The sequence below is a fragment of the Sceloporus occidentalis genome, unplaced genomic scaffold (genome assembly GCF_023333645.1).
Source record: "Sceloporus occidentalis isolate IW3139 unplaced genomic scaffold, rSceOcc1.0.p SCAF_6, whole genome shotgun sequence".
Taxonomy (NCBI): Eukaryota; Metazoa; Chordata; class Lepidosauria; order Squamata; family Phrynosomatidae; genus Sceloporus; species Sceloporus occidentalis.
In genome coordinates, this window is record NW_028316986.1 from 90,217,119 (window position 1) to 90,235,508 (window position 18,390).

Consider the following 18,390-nt stretch of genomic DNA (forward strand, 5'->3'; position numbering starts at 1 on the left):
GAATCCCTCATCCAGCATGGCTAGTGCCCACAACAGCTAGAGAATGCAGTGAATTGTAGTGGGAAAATAAAATGGCTGTCTTTAGGTTCTATGTGCCTCACTGGGAGTGAAGGAAACATTTTGCTATTCTGCCTCAGGCCACTCTTGCTCAAAACACTGTTGATCCCAACAGCGGTGTACTGGGAATAACAGGAGTGATTTTTTTTAAAATATGAGAGATTAAAGGATTTTAGATTCTCATTTTTCTTGGACAAGAAACATACAGCTGTGTTGTGGTATTGTGAGCTTTCCTGATGTTCTGATGCCACTCTAAATTTCAGGGTTCAAATAAGGATCCTTCTGCCTTCCAGTCCAGTTCACCAGTATATCAATTCCTCACTAAAGTCATGGTATGCAATTGTGCTGTGATAAGAGTTGTCATGGTAATGGCAAACATCAGGTCAGCTTCAGTGGCTAGAATAACATCCAAATGTCATTATTCAGATAATTCACTTTACCAACATGAAAAAGTGGAGGTAAAGGAAAGATTGGGTAGCCAAAAGGGAATATTTAACTAATGGAAGAGGCCATAATTTCAAAATGAATTCAGTTGGCCCTCCACATTTGTGGCTTTGACTTTTGCAGATTTGATTCTTCATGTATTTGTATATACTCATCTAGAAATTTTAGTTAAAATTTGATCCCAAAAACCTGAGTCGACTCATCCAGGAGTCAATGTAACTACTGTACTTTAACTCTTATTTTAAAAAGGAACCATTCCCTGAGCACAAATATGCCTGCTGGACTTTTGTACGTTTTTTGGTATTGTTTTCCTTTGCTTCATCCTTCACATCCGTTGCTACATTCCCCTAAGTTTTACCCTTAACTTATACTGGTCATGTCAAAGTCCATAATCCTGGCCCCAAAAACTGCCCTTGAGGCTCGACTTATACATGAAGTCAACTTATAGTTGAGTATATATAGTAATATGTTTCCTGTAGGACTCTCTAGGTCTTCCAGTGTGACTCTGCCAGAGGTTGACCATAGAGTTACACTAGAAGACCTAGACATTCCTAGGCAAAACACTTCCCTAGGCATTTATAGGTCCTCCAGAATGATTCTATGGCCAGTTTCTGCCAGAAGTTAACCACAGAGGTGTTCTCTCGGGTAATAAGAATAGCATTTTTTTTATTTGCCGTTTTTCCACTTTCACTTTTTCCCTGTGCCCCTAAACCCCAGTGAATGTGGAGGGCCCACTGTAGAAAGAAAGGTATTTATGATTTTTAAATAAAAGGTTAATAAAATATGTAGGTTTATATCCTTCAGTGTTTTCACACATGAAGACAGATACATATTTGTGTCTGCGATATCACCTCAAGGTTCACAGATCATGACAACAAACAGGTCCATTACTTTTATGCATTGCATGTTACATACCCTTACTTGGCAGGAGTTTGTCCTACACTGGCTTCTGAAAAAAAGGTGCATTGCATGAGGATGTTTGGAAGAAAATCATTCTCTTTTACAAGACACTTTGAGAGAGGAAAATTCAGATGAGAGAATCAACAGCACTCATTTCTCTGTTTAAACCACTTCCCATGCCCCTCCATACTATATCCCCAGAAATCATTACTCACTTATGGCAGTGCGATTTCCATGGCTCCATCCTTTGGAATCCTGGGCTTTGCAGTTTTGGGGAGTCATTAGAGGAACTCTTTGGTTCAGAATTCAAAATATTTATCTTTAAACTGTTAATCTCAGGATTCCATAGGATGGAGCCATGATGGAATCATAGTGCTATAACTGTGTAGTGTAAAGTTACTCATTGTACTGTTAATATATCAAAGCTTCCGTAGCATCAAAATTGGCTGCCAGAGCACTGCTGGAGGACGGGTGATGGTTGGGCGGCAGCACAGCAGCAATTTTACATGTGGTAAAATCAGTTTTAACTAGTTCCAGCCCGATCTCGTCCCATGCCCAGGTCGGCATGAAAATTACATGCGATAAAATCCTTACTTAATGGTACTCCTACATATTTATGAGTGATATATAGACAGCTCTTTAGTGAACTGACATTCTTGCATGTGCTTTTGTCTTGCCATAATGTAGTAATGCGATATGTATTAGTGGTAGTATATGTTAGGAGGGTTTTAGAACTGTGAGCTCAGACACAGGTTCTGAGATAAGCCAGGAAAAAAGGCAAACTCATTAGGGTCATTTGTAAGGCAGTGCCTGGTTGTCACCAGAAAGAGAAAGGGGCAGTGAGGGAAAGGAAAGATAAATGTGTTTATTGATTTTAATTAATAAGAATTCAGCCTGCCTGAGGTTTGAATTATATGTAGTTTAATTATGTGGTTGTAATGTTTGCTGGAAAGAACCAACGTGGTTTAACAGATTGAGTGTTGAAATAGGACATTGGGAGACTAGGGTTTGAATTCTGTCTCAATCCTGGAAATCCACAGGGTGACCTTTGGCTAGTCACACTCTCTCAGCCTCAGAGGATGGCAATGGTAAATCCTCTATGAAGAAACTTGCAAACAACAACAATGATTACAGGGTTGCCTTAGAGTTGCCATCAGTCAGAAATGACGAAGAGTGCATCTACACTGTAGAAATAATGCAATTTGACACCACTTTAGCTGCCATGCCTCCCTCCTACAGAATCACAGGATCTGTAGTTTTGTGAGCCACTAGCAGGCTTTGAAAAAGACCTTGTAAAACTACAAATGTCAGGATTGCAAAGGATGGTGTCAAACTGCAGTATTTCTACAGTGCAGATGCAGCCTTGAAAGCACACAATAACAATAAGGTTTGCGGTTCAGGTCTGACAATGAAAGTCACAAGATGGGACCTATAGGCGTGTTACATACCGCCGGATTGCGGCAGTCTCCCGCCTCCGCCGCTTGCAGCATCCGGGAGCCACAGCGGCCAAACCGTGCAGCTCCCGGACGCTCCGAGGAAAGAATGCAGAAATCGCACTCCTTCCTGGGCCCCGGAAAAGACGTCACGAGGCACTAGTCGCGCACTCACAGCATCACTTCCGGGGCGCGATGTGCGGACACACAGCGTCCGCTATGTCAATATGGCAGCGGCTGTGTGGAAAGGCCGCCGCCATTTGTTACAGACTCTGTCCGTAATAGGAGTAGGGGCATCTGGAAGAGACACCCCTTTTTCAAAATGTCTGTAACCTGCCATAGTTTCTTAATAAAGGTTTCTGAGTTTTTACTACTGATGTCCTACAGTTTTCTACAAAAAAATTAACAGGATGGGTAAATCTACATCTTGCTGAGTGGTTGGGTTGGAATGGGATAGAAAAGGACAATATTAGTTTTGTGTTGGGGTGAGTACAATGGTACAGGCGAATCCTAGGGACAAAATGCACCTGCCCAACCCCCCACCCATCCTACCAGGAGATTTAAATTCTAAAAAAAATTCAGAGAAGGGGCTAAAATCTAAAGAATTTCCATGCATAGCTATCATCCCAATAAAAAACATACCTACAGACTCTCCCTATATAGCCAAACTGAGATGGTGGTTTCAAAATCAGGAAGAAAAAGGCAAACAGTGGACTCAGAGTATAAGCCGCAACTATTTTTTTTAAAAAAAAAAACACCAAAAAACAGGCATTATTGTTTTCATTTACTGATGTTATGCAATTCCACTATCTAGGGTTACCAGGTCTTAAGTTGCTGCCATAGTCTTGGGGCACTTCTGTGCTCTTCTAGGTGGGTAGACTAACCTCGAAGCAAGTATCACAGAAGGAGGAAGAAGGCTGACTTTTGTATATGAGATGCCTGTATAGTCTGGGCACTGGTCTTCACCCATTCCCAGCTGTCATCAGGGTGCACAGGGTGTAAAGGTGTCAGTATGTGTGCTGGCTTGTGTAGTATCAGTGTACCCAAAAGAAAGAAGCTCTTCCATGGCCTTAGGTGACTATCTCATTCTGCCAACCCTGCCCCGCCCGCCAGGGTTTTGGGACTTGATCCTTCATGCATGAAAACAATCTTAAGAATGAAGGGGGAAGTATTAGTTTTGGCCATCAGCAATTTCTCACTAATACAACAGAAGGGGTAAATGAGAAAATCCCCCTCCCACCCCAGATGACAAGGGGGCAAATTCTATTGGAATCTAGGAATATATTACACTGTATTTATTATTGTGCACAATGCATATGATACAATATTTAGCAATCTGTACTGAATACATATACTGAATACTAAAGAGCAACAGAAACAAAATTGAGAAATGACCTCCTTTAGTCTTAAGTGGCATTTAGTGGAGTTTATTCAGCTGCTGCCAATGAAGTTATTGTTTTACTCTCCTCTAAACAGGGACAGAAGCTTTGTAACTTCTGAAAATGTTTTCTTTTTTTAAGGACAGAGTTCATCTTTGGTGTGGTGTGTTTCTGATCCAAAAAGAGAGAGCAGAGAACAGCAAATCCTTCTCACTACAAACAAAATGTGCTACTTCAGTGCTCCCAGTAATTTCCATAGACTTGCTTAAATTGTTCAAAGTGTTAGAGGTACAGCAGATGCCAAGGCAATTCAAGTTGGAATTCTGCTTACAGTAGATGCATGTATTTTGACTGAACAAATTTAATGCTCTTGAAAGAGTGCTGGCAGTTTGGCACATGGAAAGAAAGTGCACTCTCACCTCCCCACCTCTCTCTGATCAGCTTCCCACCCACGGTGTTGCAGTGGGACTCCCCTCATCCTGATCCGTGACACTTTCTGATATTCCACTCTTGGAAAACTGCTTGCTTGAGCCACCTCTTGAGAAAAACCAGCCAAAGAAATCTGGAAACTTTGGTGTCTTTGAGCAATACAGTCCTGATGGCTCAGCAGTATTTCCTCGCCATGATGTGTGTGTATGTCAGAGTGTATATGCTCATGAACTCTTCCTGAAAGTATCCATCTCATACTTACCTTCTCTACACTTCCTATGAATTTGCTCTGCTTTAAGTTGCCACCTCTTAACCAGCCTATTATATCTTTAAATTATATCTTTAAAGGAGCAGACTTTAAAAATATTTTAAAAATATTTTTTAAAATGTGAGTGCCTTTCTCCCACCTACTTCAAACAAAACTGAACTGTAGAGAACTGAGCAGTCTGGGAGCTGAACCCAGCAGGGATGGAACAGGCATTTGAAGGCTACAGCAGATTTTTGTGGTGGAATAAATTCCAGGATTAAATTATCATTATAATTTCATTCATTTATAGCCAACTTTTTTCCAATAATGGGACAGTAAGTGGCTTGAAAATTATTAAAATAAGTATAGGTCAAAAACCACACACATTCATAAACTCATAATTTTAAAAATAAATTAAAACCATTTAAAGATCATTAAAAGGCAATGTTTTGACAATTTATAGAAAAAAAAATTAATACCCTATCACAGACAATTCTTGACTGAACAGGGAAGTTTTCACTTGCTGTTGGGAGGAAAGCAATAATGGAGTTACCCTTACCTCCTTAAGGAACAAGTCCCAATGTCTGGCAGCAACTACAAATGAGCCCAAGAAGGTGGTGAGATAGAGAGAATAGCTTCTCCAGAAGATCTTAGATCACAAACAGACTCAGGTTTAAACAGAGACAAGCATCCAAAGGAAGGGAAGTGAGATTGGGCAGACAAAGGGGTAATGGTTTGCACTTTGAACAAAGGGCTAGTCTACACATAAGTGTATTCTGTGAATTGATGTGGACTTTTGCACATTCACACAAACGCTTAATTGTCTTCATTTTTCTGTGGCAAATTTGTATCTGTTTGCCCTCCCTGTTGAAAATGTGAAAACTGATTTCAAAGTGCAATGGTAGTTTGCACTCATCTCAGCAGGGGGAAAAGGAGTGCAGGGATCAGTATCTTGCCCTTTTCAGTAGGCTCAGAGAAAAGCAAACTGCTGCAGACTATCCTAGTTTGTGAGTTCTTTCTCACTAATAATGTATACCATCCTGACCACATTCAGATGCTCCTTGGACACATGTGTTCTGGGTTCAGCTTTGAAATGATAGATGGTATACACTCACTCTTCACTTAGTAAAATGGAAACTTTTACATCCTCTAATGTTGAGTTTTTGCCAAACAAATGATAGGAAAGACTCACCTCTGAAATTTTGAAATAATTTCACAGAAAGATTTAAGGTTATTTGCTGTAAAAAAAAAAAAGAAGATGGAAAAAAGAGGCCTTCATAACTCTGTCCAGTCTTCTTCTTCTGTTTAAATTGCTGTAGCTCGGAATTTTGCTATCTGATGTCTCCTAGAGAAGATTTGTTATACCAAATTTCAGAGTGACAGAAAGGAACATAACAATTTTCCAAGAAACAGATTAGAATGTTCATGCTTAAAATGGTAAAATAGTAGAATCTTGCCCCACCTTAACTACAGAGTTTTGATTGTGGCTTTATAAGCAGACAGTGGAAAAAGAAGAGCGACAGCTTCTGCTCTGTGCTGGTTTAGTTCCGATTTGTTTTCAGTCTTGTGGTTCTTAAATGTTATTTTAACATTTATTAAGCTTTCTTAAGCTTAATGTGTATATCTGTCTGTTCATAGCTGATCATTAAAAAAAAGACATTGAAAAATTCAGCTTTTGAAAAGCTAGCACCTTGAAAAGGATGGAAATAAGTACAAATACAAATCACAGGAAAACAGGACATTCTCCGTGCTCTATACTTGTCTAAATAAAAGCAGAATAAGCAGTAGGAGACAGGGCTGGATTCATGCATTGATTTCAGTTTGTGTTGGCACTTGCTGCATGAAGTGCAATATTTGTTCCAGTTTTGTCTCACAGCAGTCAGTTGCAAGAATCACAGATGAAGAAAACAGACTTGATCCGAATGTTTGAAAACCTCTGAACTAAGATGTTAATGCCTCATTCACATCCACCCAAAGCCCCAGTTTCCTCAGGGACCCTGTCTCTGAGCAGCTACCTGATCTAGCCAAGTTGGGTATTTATGTCCTTCTCCACCTCCACCACCATCATTAGACCCATGATGTTTCTTCTAGCAAAGTTGCCTGGTCAAGGCTTTTCCAAATTCTGAGAGTTTTAGAGACCTAATGTCATAGAGGGTGGGTCCCAGGTAATATCAGTAAACATGATACATAATGCATCAGACACTGGCACAAAATAAGCCATTCAAATAAAAATAGCAAATCTATAAATTAAGGAAAGTGTTTATCTATGCACGTTTTTTCAAGGCTCCTTCTAGCCTTGAGGCTTGGAAAAGATGGGCCATTTCCTAAGATACGGTAATGCTTCTCTTCACCCTTGGATAAGATTTTCAAATCTCTTTATCAAAGGATTCTGCAATCACAGATTCAACCATCCAGTGCTTGAAAATACCCCCAACCCCCCCCCCCCTCAAAAACCAAATCTTGATTTTTCCATTTTATATAAAGGGTGACATTTTACTTCCGCTTTCATATATAATGGGACTTGAGCATCTATGGATTTTGGTATCCATGGAGGGTGTGTTGTCCTGGAACCAAACTCCAGCAGATGCCAAGAGCCCCCTGTATCTTCAGGAAAATACATGACAACTGTTTCTATTACAATATTAGATTGCATTTTATGAACATCTAGATATTACATCAAGACTCTTCCTAAATTTACCTGTTACTTTTAAATAAAGAAGCTGTAACTCCCTTTTTGTGTTGTTCCTCCATTTATCCTCCTGTATTTTTACAAATATTTCCAGCTGACATTCCAGGTTTGTCACTGGAAAAAGTTTACATTGTGATCCTCAGGACAGTAGGGGATTTAAAATAATTAGATGGATCAATGTCAAATACAGCATCCTTCATGATACCTATGTTATATAAGTAAAGTCAACATAATAAAACAGTGGAAAAGAAGATCTCTAGCAGAAGGAAAAGAAATGAAGAATGAAGCCACCAGAAAAAAAGGGGGAGGGAGGGAGGGAGGGAAGAAATATAAGAAGAAGAAAAGACACAAAGTAGTTGTGGCAGAATTGTTCATCCTCTCACCACCAATCACATTTTTAATCCTTTTTAAAAATCAGTATGCTGTAACTTCCCATTCATTTTGGCCAACAATGTGCTGGTTCCAAATCGTCTCTTAAAGAATTAAAACATCATTTTATTCACAGGCTTCCCACAGTCAATTATCCTTAACACTGACAGACTTCAAACACATCCCTCTTTTTGCAAATGCTGAAGAAGAAGCCAAGTGTCTACTTATTTATATTATGTGAAGAGTGAGCTGTTATCAGGCAACTGGGTGCAATTCATTGTTTCCCTATATGAGTGATGGCAAGCTTCCTTCCTGGATCCTTATATTTAAACTCTGATTAACATACATTTAATGAGAACACTATGCAGTCAAAAAGAGGAAATAAAGAGGCCTGATGGTCCTCTTTGGATGGGGAAAGGATGACAAAAAGCATGGCAACCATTTGGAGATAGGAAAATACCAGTGAATGCTCCACATCCAGTGTGCCTCCCAAGAATTAATTGTACAACACGGTACTGAAAGTCTGAAGGGCTGGGAAGGCTAAAAGATACTTCAAACATTTAGTAGCCAACACATTGTTGGATACAGGAATGGGGGTGAGCACTATCTACTAGTGGAGGCAACACTAGTAGAAACCAGTTTGTTTATCTGAAGCCCATGCTGTGATTTTTGCAGTGATTCTTCCCCCTTTTTTTGAACAAACCACCTCATCTGCAACTTTGCAGAGGCCATGTCTATATAATGGTGACAACTGGTTTCTATGTTATGAGGCTATGAATATGCTCTGCATTTCAGTCTGAACTGTTAAGCAGCTAGAAAGTACACCTCCAACACTTTGAGGACCTCCACACAATATTTAAATTTTAGGGGGTGAAAAATCGCCTAATAAAAACTCAAGCCACTGCAAACTGGATTTTACAACATGGTGATTTCCTTCTTGATCCCCAGAAACCTTAACAAACATTTTTTTAAAAAAAATCTTCAAAAAGTTTGATTTCCAGTCAGAGATAAAACAGGAAAGGGCATGATTTCCCTTCTGATTTGTCAGAGATACAGTGTTTCGCCTGCTGGGGAGATTGGCACCTGCCCTCCATAAGTACAAGATCTAGTTCCTTAATAGCTCATCTGGTACCTCTAGCAGCTTTTTGGAAACTCTTGTCTCCATCTCTGAGATCATGTCTGCCTGTTACCACCACTGGAAATCTTATGCTGACCCCAGAAGTGAGTGACCTCTATGCCTGGCAACCTAGCAGGACACCAGTGAAGATGGCCTCTACAGTGCGGGACTGGATTACTTTTAAAAATATGTTTTAGGTATGTTATACCCCAGTTCTGGTGTGGAACATGCCAGATGTCATCTGGACTGTTCTCATCAGAACCAAGGTTTGGGACGTGCATCATCCAAACAGGATGATGCCAGAACAGGAGCTTTTAGCCTGTGCAGACAAGGTCTGGAATAAAGATTTCCTCTGCCCCATCTCGGATTCACCCCTTTTCACTTGCTGCCCCTCACTCCTGGAACCTTCTTCCCCTGCAAGCAAGAGTCATCACTTCCTTAACCAGCTTCAAAACGGAGCTGAAGACCATCCTGTTCAGAGAAGCGTTCCCAGGCATTGCATAATTGTCACTTGCTATTTGATATTCTTTTGTTGTCTGTTTTATTGAATCATTTCCTGTATTGCTATGTATTTTATATGTATTATCTTACTAGACAGGCCCCTTCCCCACCACCACTCCCTTCTCCTTCTGTGTTGTGTCTTTTTAGATTGTAAGCCTGAGGGCAGGGAACTGTCAAATTAAAAAGATTGTATGTACAGCACTGTGTAAATTTACAGTGCTTTATAAATAAAGGTTAATAATAATAATAATAATAATAAAGATCAATGACAAAATTGACTGCATGTAATAATAATTCTCCAACTTGCCGTTATCTCTCCAGTTCACCAGTTTATCTGTCTTTAGTCTTCTTGTTGGCTGTAGTTCACCCAAGAACAGAAATTGGGAATAAATCCTTGCTACTTGTTTTTCTTCTACTGTACATCAGCTAGCATACTGCGCATAGGTTATTCCTGATATAAGAGCACTTCTATTAATGTAACTATTACTCTTGTAGAAATGTATAAAAATGATTGTTATGAGAAGGCTCTTGACTACTAAACATTGCTTGTTGACTATACCAAACCTTGTCTATTGACTGCTGGCAAATATCTCTGCTTTGGATGTTTGTGGACAAGCATACATCTGGTGGCAATCTGCTAGTGACATACATATGTGTAAGTGTGGCCAGTGGCATCACTAGAGGTGGCATCAACTGCTGCAGTAACTCATAATGTCACCTGTCCCCATTGACCTCATCCTATCCCACACCGTACAGAATCTTTAGTCATGTTTTTTGTACTAATGCTACTCATTAATCATACTTCCTGCATATCACTGAATGTTATGGTAACAGTTGTGACATAAACAATTAGAGAAATATAAATTACACCTTTAAATTACAATATCATATGCACAGCCTCAGTATATTTATATATGCATCATTTTATGTAGTTGAAATGAAAATTTGGTAAAAGATGATGTTTTTAAAGAAATTTTTAAAAGACTAAAATTTTATTTTTTTAAAAAAAATCGGGACCAATCCTTGCTCCTTCCACTGAGCCTCACCTGCCTCACTCCATCTCTTCAGCATTTTAATGGGATACAGGCAAATGGCACCGACCATTTCTGCCCAAAAGCAGATTTTTGGGGATCAGTGCTGTTACCCTCCTTAGGATGTCACCTGATGTGGTCCGCACCCCCTACACCTCCAAGTGATGCCACTGAGTGTGGCTTGCTTGCTTGCTTATTTATTTATTTATTTCTATCCCATCTTTCTCCCCAAAGGGACCCAAGGTGGCTCACAGATAAAATCTAAAAACATATTACAATAAATGCACACATGTGTCTCTGGCTGGACTGGGTAGGGGAGGGCTAAACTCTAGACCTTTTCAAGCCATGGGAAAAGAGTGGCAGTGATCACTGCTGCTGATTAAATCTGGGGAGTGTGAGGGGGGCTAATTCAGACTATGCTGATGCAGCTGGTCTAGGCTCTGGGTGGAAGGAAAAGAGGATTGCAGGCTGTACAGGCAGCCCATACAGGGCAGCTGTATGCTGCCCCTGGAAGCACTGGGTTGGGGTGCGGCAACCATATGCCTTACCTTCAACCTGGTGCAAAAAGAACCCGCAAATGGCAGGTTCTTTTTCCGCCCCAGAAAGGGTGTGATAGGCTCAGCAGTGCGGCATTATGACACACCTTTGGTGCTGCATTGTGTAGATGCAGCACCACTGTGGCATCATGATGGCGTGCACTGTGTAAATGGGTGTGCACCAAAATTGCACCATGGGGGTGGGATCATGGCATCGAGCTTGTGGATGCTACGCTGTGACTTCGCCCACAGACTGACCTTTTGGGCTGGTCTGTACAGGTCCATACACCCAGTGGGGCTCCTCCACCTGGTGTGGTGTGGGTAGGGGCAGAGATTCCAGGGATGGGGCTTCTGGGGTGGTGCACACGCTTTCTCCCAGAAAGCTGAGGAAAAGGATGGGACAGTTGAGGGGGAGCAAGCATGGATAGGATAGGACTGCTCCAGGGGGAGAATGCCACAGATGGGGCAGCACGGGGAGGGGGGCAGTTTCATAAATAGTACATCACTGGGGGAAGATCTGACCAGGTGTCACCCCTCTTCTGGGATGTCACTCAGTGCAGACTGCACCATCTTAGTGATGCCACTGCATATTCCATCTATGAGTACACCCTGCTTCTTCCCTCTTCCAAGCTGAGACCAAGGCCCCATTCCCACTGGGCTATAAAGCGAATCAAATATTGGATTATAATCATTCCCATTTGAACTCGCATTCGATCCTACTTTGATTGATTTCTCCAGCGAAAACCCGAATCAGTGGTGGATAACCCGGGTTATCCTGACTGCACTTTTCCCCCAGTTTTTTGGCAGCTGCTGTCTCGGATCTGGGGCAAACTAATGGGAATGACAGGGTGTCTGAATTGGTATTTTAGGAGGGGAGGAGCAATGTTCAAGGGGATGTCCCAGGGGTGTCACCCACTTTGTTCTCTTTCCTGCATTCCCAGCCCCATTTTCCCTCATTTGCGTAGCCTTTCCCTCGGTAGAGTGGGAAACAGGGCAAGGCGATTATGTGTGTAGACAATTTTTTTTAAAAAAATAAGCTTTCAGTCACCTAGGCACTCTGTTGGGTGTCTGAACATTGTAAATTGCTCCATTGGCCTCCCTGCATGACGCCTCCCTGCCACCCCCACCCCCACTCCACATAGATCTATGCGTGAGGAGACCCACTGCACACCCTCTTTATAACTATTATTTCTTCTTTTTAGTTTTTCAGTTTTTGCTGAGTGTGTCAGTGCTCCAGTGTCTGGGCGGCAATCACAATGATGCCTAGCCACCCAAGTGCTCAGGCACTTTAGCGATCCATTGACCACACACACACAAAACCCAGAAAAACAGGTTTGAAAGACACAAATGGGAATGGGGAACAAAAATAGCCTGCGTCAAAATGCATCGAAGCAACTGATGTCACTGTGGCGTCTAATCACCTAAGTGCTTGATTGACAGCTTAAAAAAGGGGGGGGGGGAACACGGTTCCAGACAGGCAATGGGAACGGTTCCAGACAGGCAATCTCCCCTTCCCAGGAGTTAGCAGCAGTGGCAGCCCTTCCTGTGGCTTGTCAGCTTCTGGGCAGAAGAAATGGATTTTTGTCAGTGGAGTGTTATGCTCCACCTGCTTGATGTAGGATCTTGGCCATTGTCTGGAATGTTCCCCAGTAGTTTAGCATCTAAAAACAATATATTATCCTTTCTCTTCCTTCATACTGGGATAGGTGGAAAGCTTAGACCAAATAATTGATCCTCTACATCAGTGATTTCCAAACTTTGGTCCTCCAAGTGTTTTGAACTTCAACTCCCAGAAGCCCCTGCCAGTTTGACCAGCAATCAGGAATTCTGGAAGCTTAAGTCCAAAACATCTGGAGGACAAAAGTTTGAGAGTCACAGCTCTGCATCTTTTCTTTTCTGCTTACAGCTTATCTATTGCCCTATTTATACCATGTGATACCACAGCCATAGCGTAATGTGGTATGCATACATCACATAAACAGATAAGGATGGCTCTATTGAGAATGTACATTGGGAATGAACAACCTGTGCCCAAGGGCCACATGTGACATGCCCATGTGGCCCTCAACCCAATTTCAAAAGCCCTCTGTGAATGGTCAGTTCAGGCTTATGCAAACAGCAACATGGCCTCTCCCATGCAACTCATTAGTTGGGGAGGAAAGGGGAAAAAGAGAACGAGAGAAAAAAGAGAGAGGCAGAGAGAGAAGGAGGAGAAAGAGAGGAGTGTGAAAAAAGGAGAGGGAAGAGGAGTGGGCTTGCTTATTTTTGGTTCTGGCTCCATCTACCATTTGCCCCATCTAACCCCCTATAGGCCTGTGGCCCCTGAGAGGTTACCCTAGATAGAAAAATGTTGCCTAGCCCAATGCACATAGAGTGATTTGTTCACAGAGATAATGTTGATTTGGGAAGGGACAAATTCCTCTCCCAAGTTGCACAAAAGTCCGAGATCTTATATTAAGATTCATAGCTCAATGCACCATCATAGAACAATGTGTTCATTTAGAGAAGCCCTTGGGTAGATTCTAGGTAGAACCTTTCTACAAAACTAACATGGATCCTACTTTACTGTTGTTTTCTAAGATCAGCAGCTGCAAACATTTGATGCCAGATTAGCTAAAACTATATAAATCAAAAAATGAAATGCAAGAATGTGCTACTGCTAAGTGAAGAACAAGTAAAAATAGTCTTGTTTTCCCAGATACGATGCAACAAGTAAGTCTGAAATATTCAAGATGAAATATTTATATCTCATCTCTCCCTATGTAAAGTGAATAATATTGTCTTTCAGCATCCTGAAATCATTACTGTAACCCAAAACACAGCAGATTATGCAAGCTGAATTCAGTTCAGCATTTTAAATTAGGGTAAGGTACCAATCCCACCTGATCTTGGAAGCTAAGCAGAGTCAGTCCTAGTTAGTACTTGGATGGGAGACAGCCAACAAATGCCAAGTGCTTTGGCTATATTTCAGATGAAAGAATTCACAAAGCCACTTCTGAATATTCCTTGCCTATGAACCTCATAGGGTCACCATAAATCAACAGGTGACTTGAAGGCATGGGCGTGCATGCACACGCACGTACACATGCACACTCACACACAGGCAAAGTTTGGGCTAGAGGATAAAATAATTCTGTGTCATACTATGCCTGCACCTGAGAAGCACACACAAACAATAGACTGGTCAAAACTGGTTAGAAGAATTCTGACTTCTCAGAACATTTTCCAAATGTATTAAGATGATATGAATATTTTTAAAGTGGAAGTCAAATCCAGTTTAGGAAAACACCATCTCTTCCCATGAAAATTTGCACATATTCTGCAGTCTTCTTTAGATCTTCCCAGACTCTGTTGTATGCTTTGCCACCAAGACAGCCTAGACTGGTGGAAACATACAGCAGATCTTTTTCTGTGGCAGCACCTCAACTGTAGTATTCCTTCTCTAGGGCAGCCAGACTGGGTTCCACTTTATTTATAGTTTGTGAGATGGTGATGGTATTCTATTTGGCTTTTAATAATGTTGATATGGCCTTGATTTTGCTATGTTTTCAATAATAGCTTGGTTGTTATTTCAATATATTTTAAAATATGTTTTTTGTCCTGGGGTCTTTTTAGGTCAGGAAGACAGGTGATAAATATTTTCATAAATAAAATAAACATGTAAACTTATTCCTCTCTGGTCTACTTTTCATCTGGTGCATCTCAGCACTCTCATATTTTCTTTCTCTCCACAACGTATTTTGATTTTGCTCTTGAGAGCTCACTCACATAGTGACCCCGACTGACTTCCTTTTCTGCATAGAGCAAAGGCAGGATAATTAGTCAAAAACTGGGAAATGACTTGACTGGCAGAGTTCCTTTCCTACTTTGACCCAAATGTTCATTTCTTTTGACTAGATCTGCAAGGTAATTTCTATTTCGGCAAAGGAATAGCATACTGCCTCGACGTGCATAGACAATATGAAGTAAATAGTTGAAATATTTGCAGAATATAATTTATAAGTCTGATCCTTTCAAAAATTAGCACCCCAGAGAGAAAATCTACCACCACCACCAACCACTGCAGAGATGCAATAATATATGAAATAACAGACAATTCCTTGTGCCAAAAATCAGCCACCTGAGGCATTTGCCTTTGCCTCCTAACGTCTCATATTTGGGTTACAGCCCCCCCCCCCCCATTAATGTAAAAAGCAAAGCATCTAATGATGTAGACACAGAAGTACTGAAAGTGCTAAGGCTTACCTGCGATGTGGACAACATGGAAAGTCTTTCTTGAGTTCCTCTGACCTTGATGAAAAGTCCTCTCAGAGATAACATTTATATTGTAACCAGATGCCTTCAAACCCAGTCCTACCAGCCATATTTACTTGAAAGTGAAAGCTCACTGGTTTCAAGAGAATAATTCCAAGCCAATGCTACTGGCATTTCAGAGTTAAGCACAGCCCATGGACAGGGACCTGAGAGAACGATCTGGGAACCTCCATCTACAAAACCCATTTCCTACTGGCGTGCACAATTGGGATGCGTCTACAGATGTTACCCTCTGCAAACCGTTTGCCAAAAGACTCCCCTCCTCTTCTTTTTGGCTAATGCTTTTTCTGTGATAAATAACTACAATAATGGCTTAAGTCTGGCATGAACTGTTAAATCTTCTTCGTCTGAGCCTAAACACCAATAACATTACTAGTTTTACATGCAAGTATATTTCCAACTCCATATTTCAGTTTGGAGCCAGGGAATGGGAAGGAGGGGAAAGAAGGAAGGTTATAGCCACATTGTGGTCCAGCTGCAAATAGTGAACTGCCACTAGGTAATGATTCATATACTTCCACTTTATAAGTTCTAATTGTGAAATTCACAATATTTTTTTATCCTCTTAGAATAATACAAACAAAATTTGCACTGGAAAGTGATATGATGGAGTTGGATAAATAGCTGCTTATAAATCCTCCCTCCTTTCACCCCTGCACCACCACTGCCATATATCAGGAAATAATAGCTGTTCCATAGGTAACAAACTTAACATTTGCCATTTCCATACCTTTTCCCTCACACACGCCAGCTCTATCCAGACTGAGGCCTTAGAAAGATATGCTGTAACAAGCAGCCGTTTTTGGAGGCACATGCCTGTAGCAGCACTGTTCTGACATTTGCTAAGCACCAGAGTCCCTCAAGTGACTGGGAGCGAAGCCATTGACGTCATTGAACAATAGGCAAAATATTTCCTCCTCCTCCATAGCCCTGAACTGTAAACACCAAGCCTGCACACAGCAGGCAGAACATTTGGGGAGAGGTGGGAGAAAGAGAATGTGTGAGAAGCTCTTGTGCGATGTGGCTTGAAAATTAGCAGCAGCAGCTGCTGCACAACCAGCTTTCTTGTCTCCTCTTTTGGTCTCTCTCTGTGTGTGTGTGTGTGTGTGTGTGCATTTTACAATGTTAGGCTTGAAGGGATTGTGGGTTGCCTTGAATTCAGAGCACAAAGTAGTGGGAGCCTGAGAGGGAGAAACCTGACTACATAATATCTCTCCCACCCGAAAGAATATTTTCCTCTGCCCGCATAGGCTGAATGTACAGTCCCAGATTTTGTTCCCGTTCTTTTGTTCCCGTTCTTTCCAACTTTATACTAGGTTAAAATAAACCAACCTGGGAAGATGGTATAAAAAGTCTCTGATCGTACTGGGAGCTGACAGAAAATATTCTGGGAGAAAATAAAATGTGCATAGATTCCCAAAATAAAAACAGAAAGAACAACATCTGGGACTTTCTGGTCTTTTTGATCTGTCTGGATGCACAAAGAGCTCCCACTTGCTAAACCCCATTAGGGCTTGTATTTACATGTGGGATACCCAAGTCTTTGGTAAGTATGGATATAATTTGGAGTGCATTCATTTAAATTCTTGCTATTACAATCTACAATTTATAATTTGCCTGTATATATATGTATACATATTTTTCCAGGCATCATACTAGGTCCAAGAGGACCAACAACTTGCTTACTGTGACTGGATGTCCCTACATATTATATGATATACTTTACAGGGCTGTAACATTAGGTACTTATGCATTATGTGTTTTTAATTACATGGTCTTCTCTATTGTTTATACTTTGTTGTTATGTGACCCATATCTATTTTATCTTTACAGTTGTCCATGACCACTGATGAAGACACATAGTCGAAATGCGTTTGGTCTCTGATTGTTTACTTTGCAATTGTAATGGGCGTACTGTGCTATCCCTTTTAATTTTTTACTGAGAGGTGCAAAGGGATTTATCTGCCATTGTACTGGCATTTTGTATGTTTGACACCTCCTTATGTTCTATTACATTGTATGGGATTTGCAGTTTTCAAGCCTAGTACTGACTGGCAACACTAGCCTTGTGTTTGTTAGGGCGTGTCTTACAGGCCAGCACAAGCCTGTTTGTTTATAGGATTGCATATATTTTATGCTTTTTATTTCCTTTTAGCATCCCATTGCAACACATTGTTTTAATAAAATTACTGTGGCGCGTTACAGACCGCCCGTTTGGGGTGGCCTGGAACCGGCACTTTCCCCGCCAGATTGGGGCCTCAGCTGCCACAATGGCAGCCTCTGAGGCCCCAATCCGCCACTTTCCAGGCCGCGGGGAAGCTTCAAAAGGCCGCTACCCTGCGCACTGGAAAGGGGTGTCCTTGGGGCTTCAAGCCCCAAGGACACCCGGCGGCGGCGGGGAGGAGGAGAAAGGGGCCGCTTGGCCCCTTTCTCCTCTGCGTTGCTGGCGCAGCCATGTAAAGGCTGTTCCCAGAGACGCAAAGCTGGAAGGAGCTTTGAAACGGAGCTCCTTCTGGGGCCGCAGAAAGGGTACCCTAGGCGCCCTTGCGCGGCCCCACTATGTCACAACCGCACCACCCCATTTAGAGGTGGCACAGTCGTGATGTAGTCATGCCGGCGCCCATGTGCATAGGGCACCGCCATTTTGTACGGACTGGGTCCGTACTAGGGTTAGGGGCGTCAAGAAGTGACGCCCCTTCCTAACCCTAGTACGAACCCAGTCCATACTTTTATGCCCATTTGTAATGGGTCAGTGTTTCCTATTTTCATCCTCCCTAGACTTTTTGTCCACACACTTGGATGCACACAGCCACAAATATTCCTGGAAGGAATGGTCTTCTTATTCAGCCACTGGGTACAAAAAAGGTGTGGTGACCGTTGGAGCAGATGAACAAAAGAAGAATGAGCAGGATAGGAAGGAAAGGAGTTAGGACTGAAAAAGAAG

The 18,390-nt window shown here is 41.7% G+C and overlaps 1 protein-coding gene across 1 annotated transcript in view; it reads right to left on the minus strand.

The window, feature by feature from the left end:
• Positions 1–16,273, minus strand: part of PDE7B (phosphodiesterase 7B) — a 262,193-nt gene extending 245,920 nt beyond the window's left edge. Inside the window, exon 1 of the mRNA XM_089530312.1 lies at positions 16,177–16,273. Coding sequence (XP_089386438.1) covers positions 16,177–16,260 — 84 coding nt within the window. The 5' untranslated portion in view covers positions 16,261–16,273. The remainder of the gene's footprint in view (positions 1–16,176) is intronic.
• Positions 16,274–18,390: the final 2,117 nt, after the last annotated feature.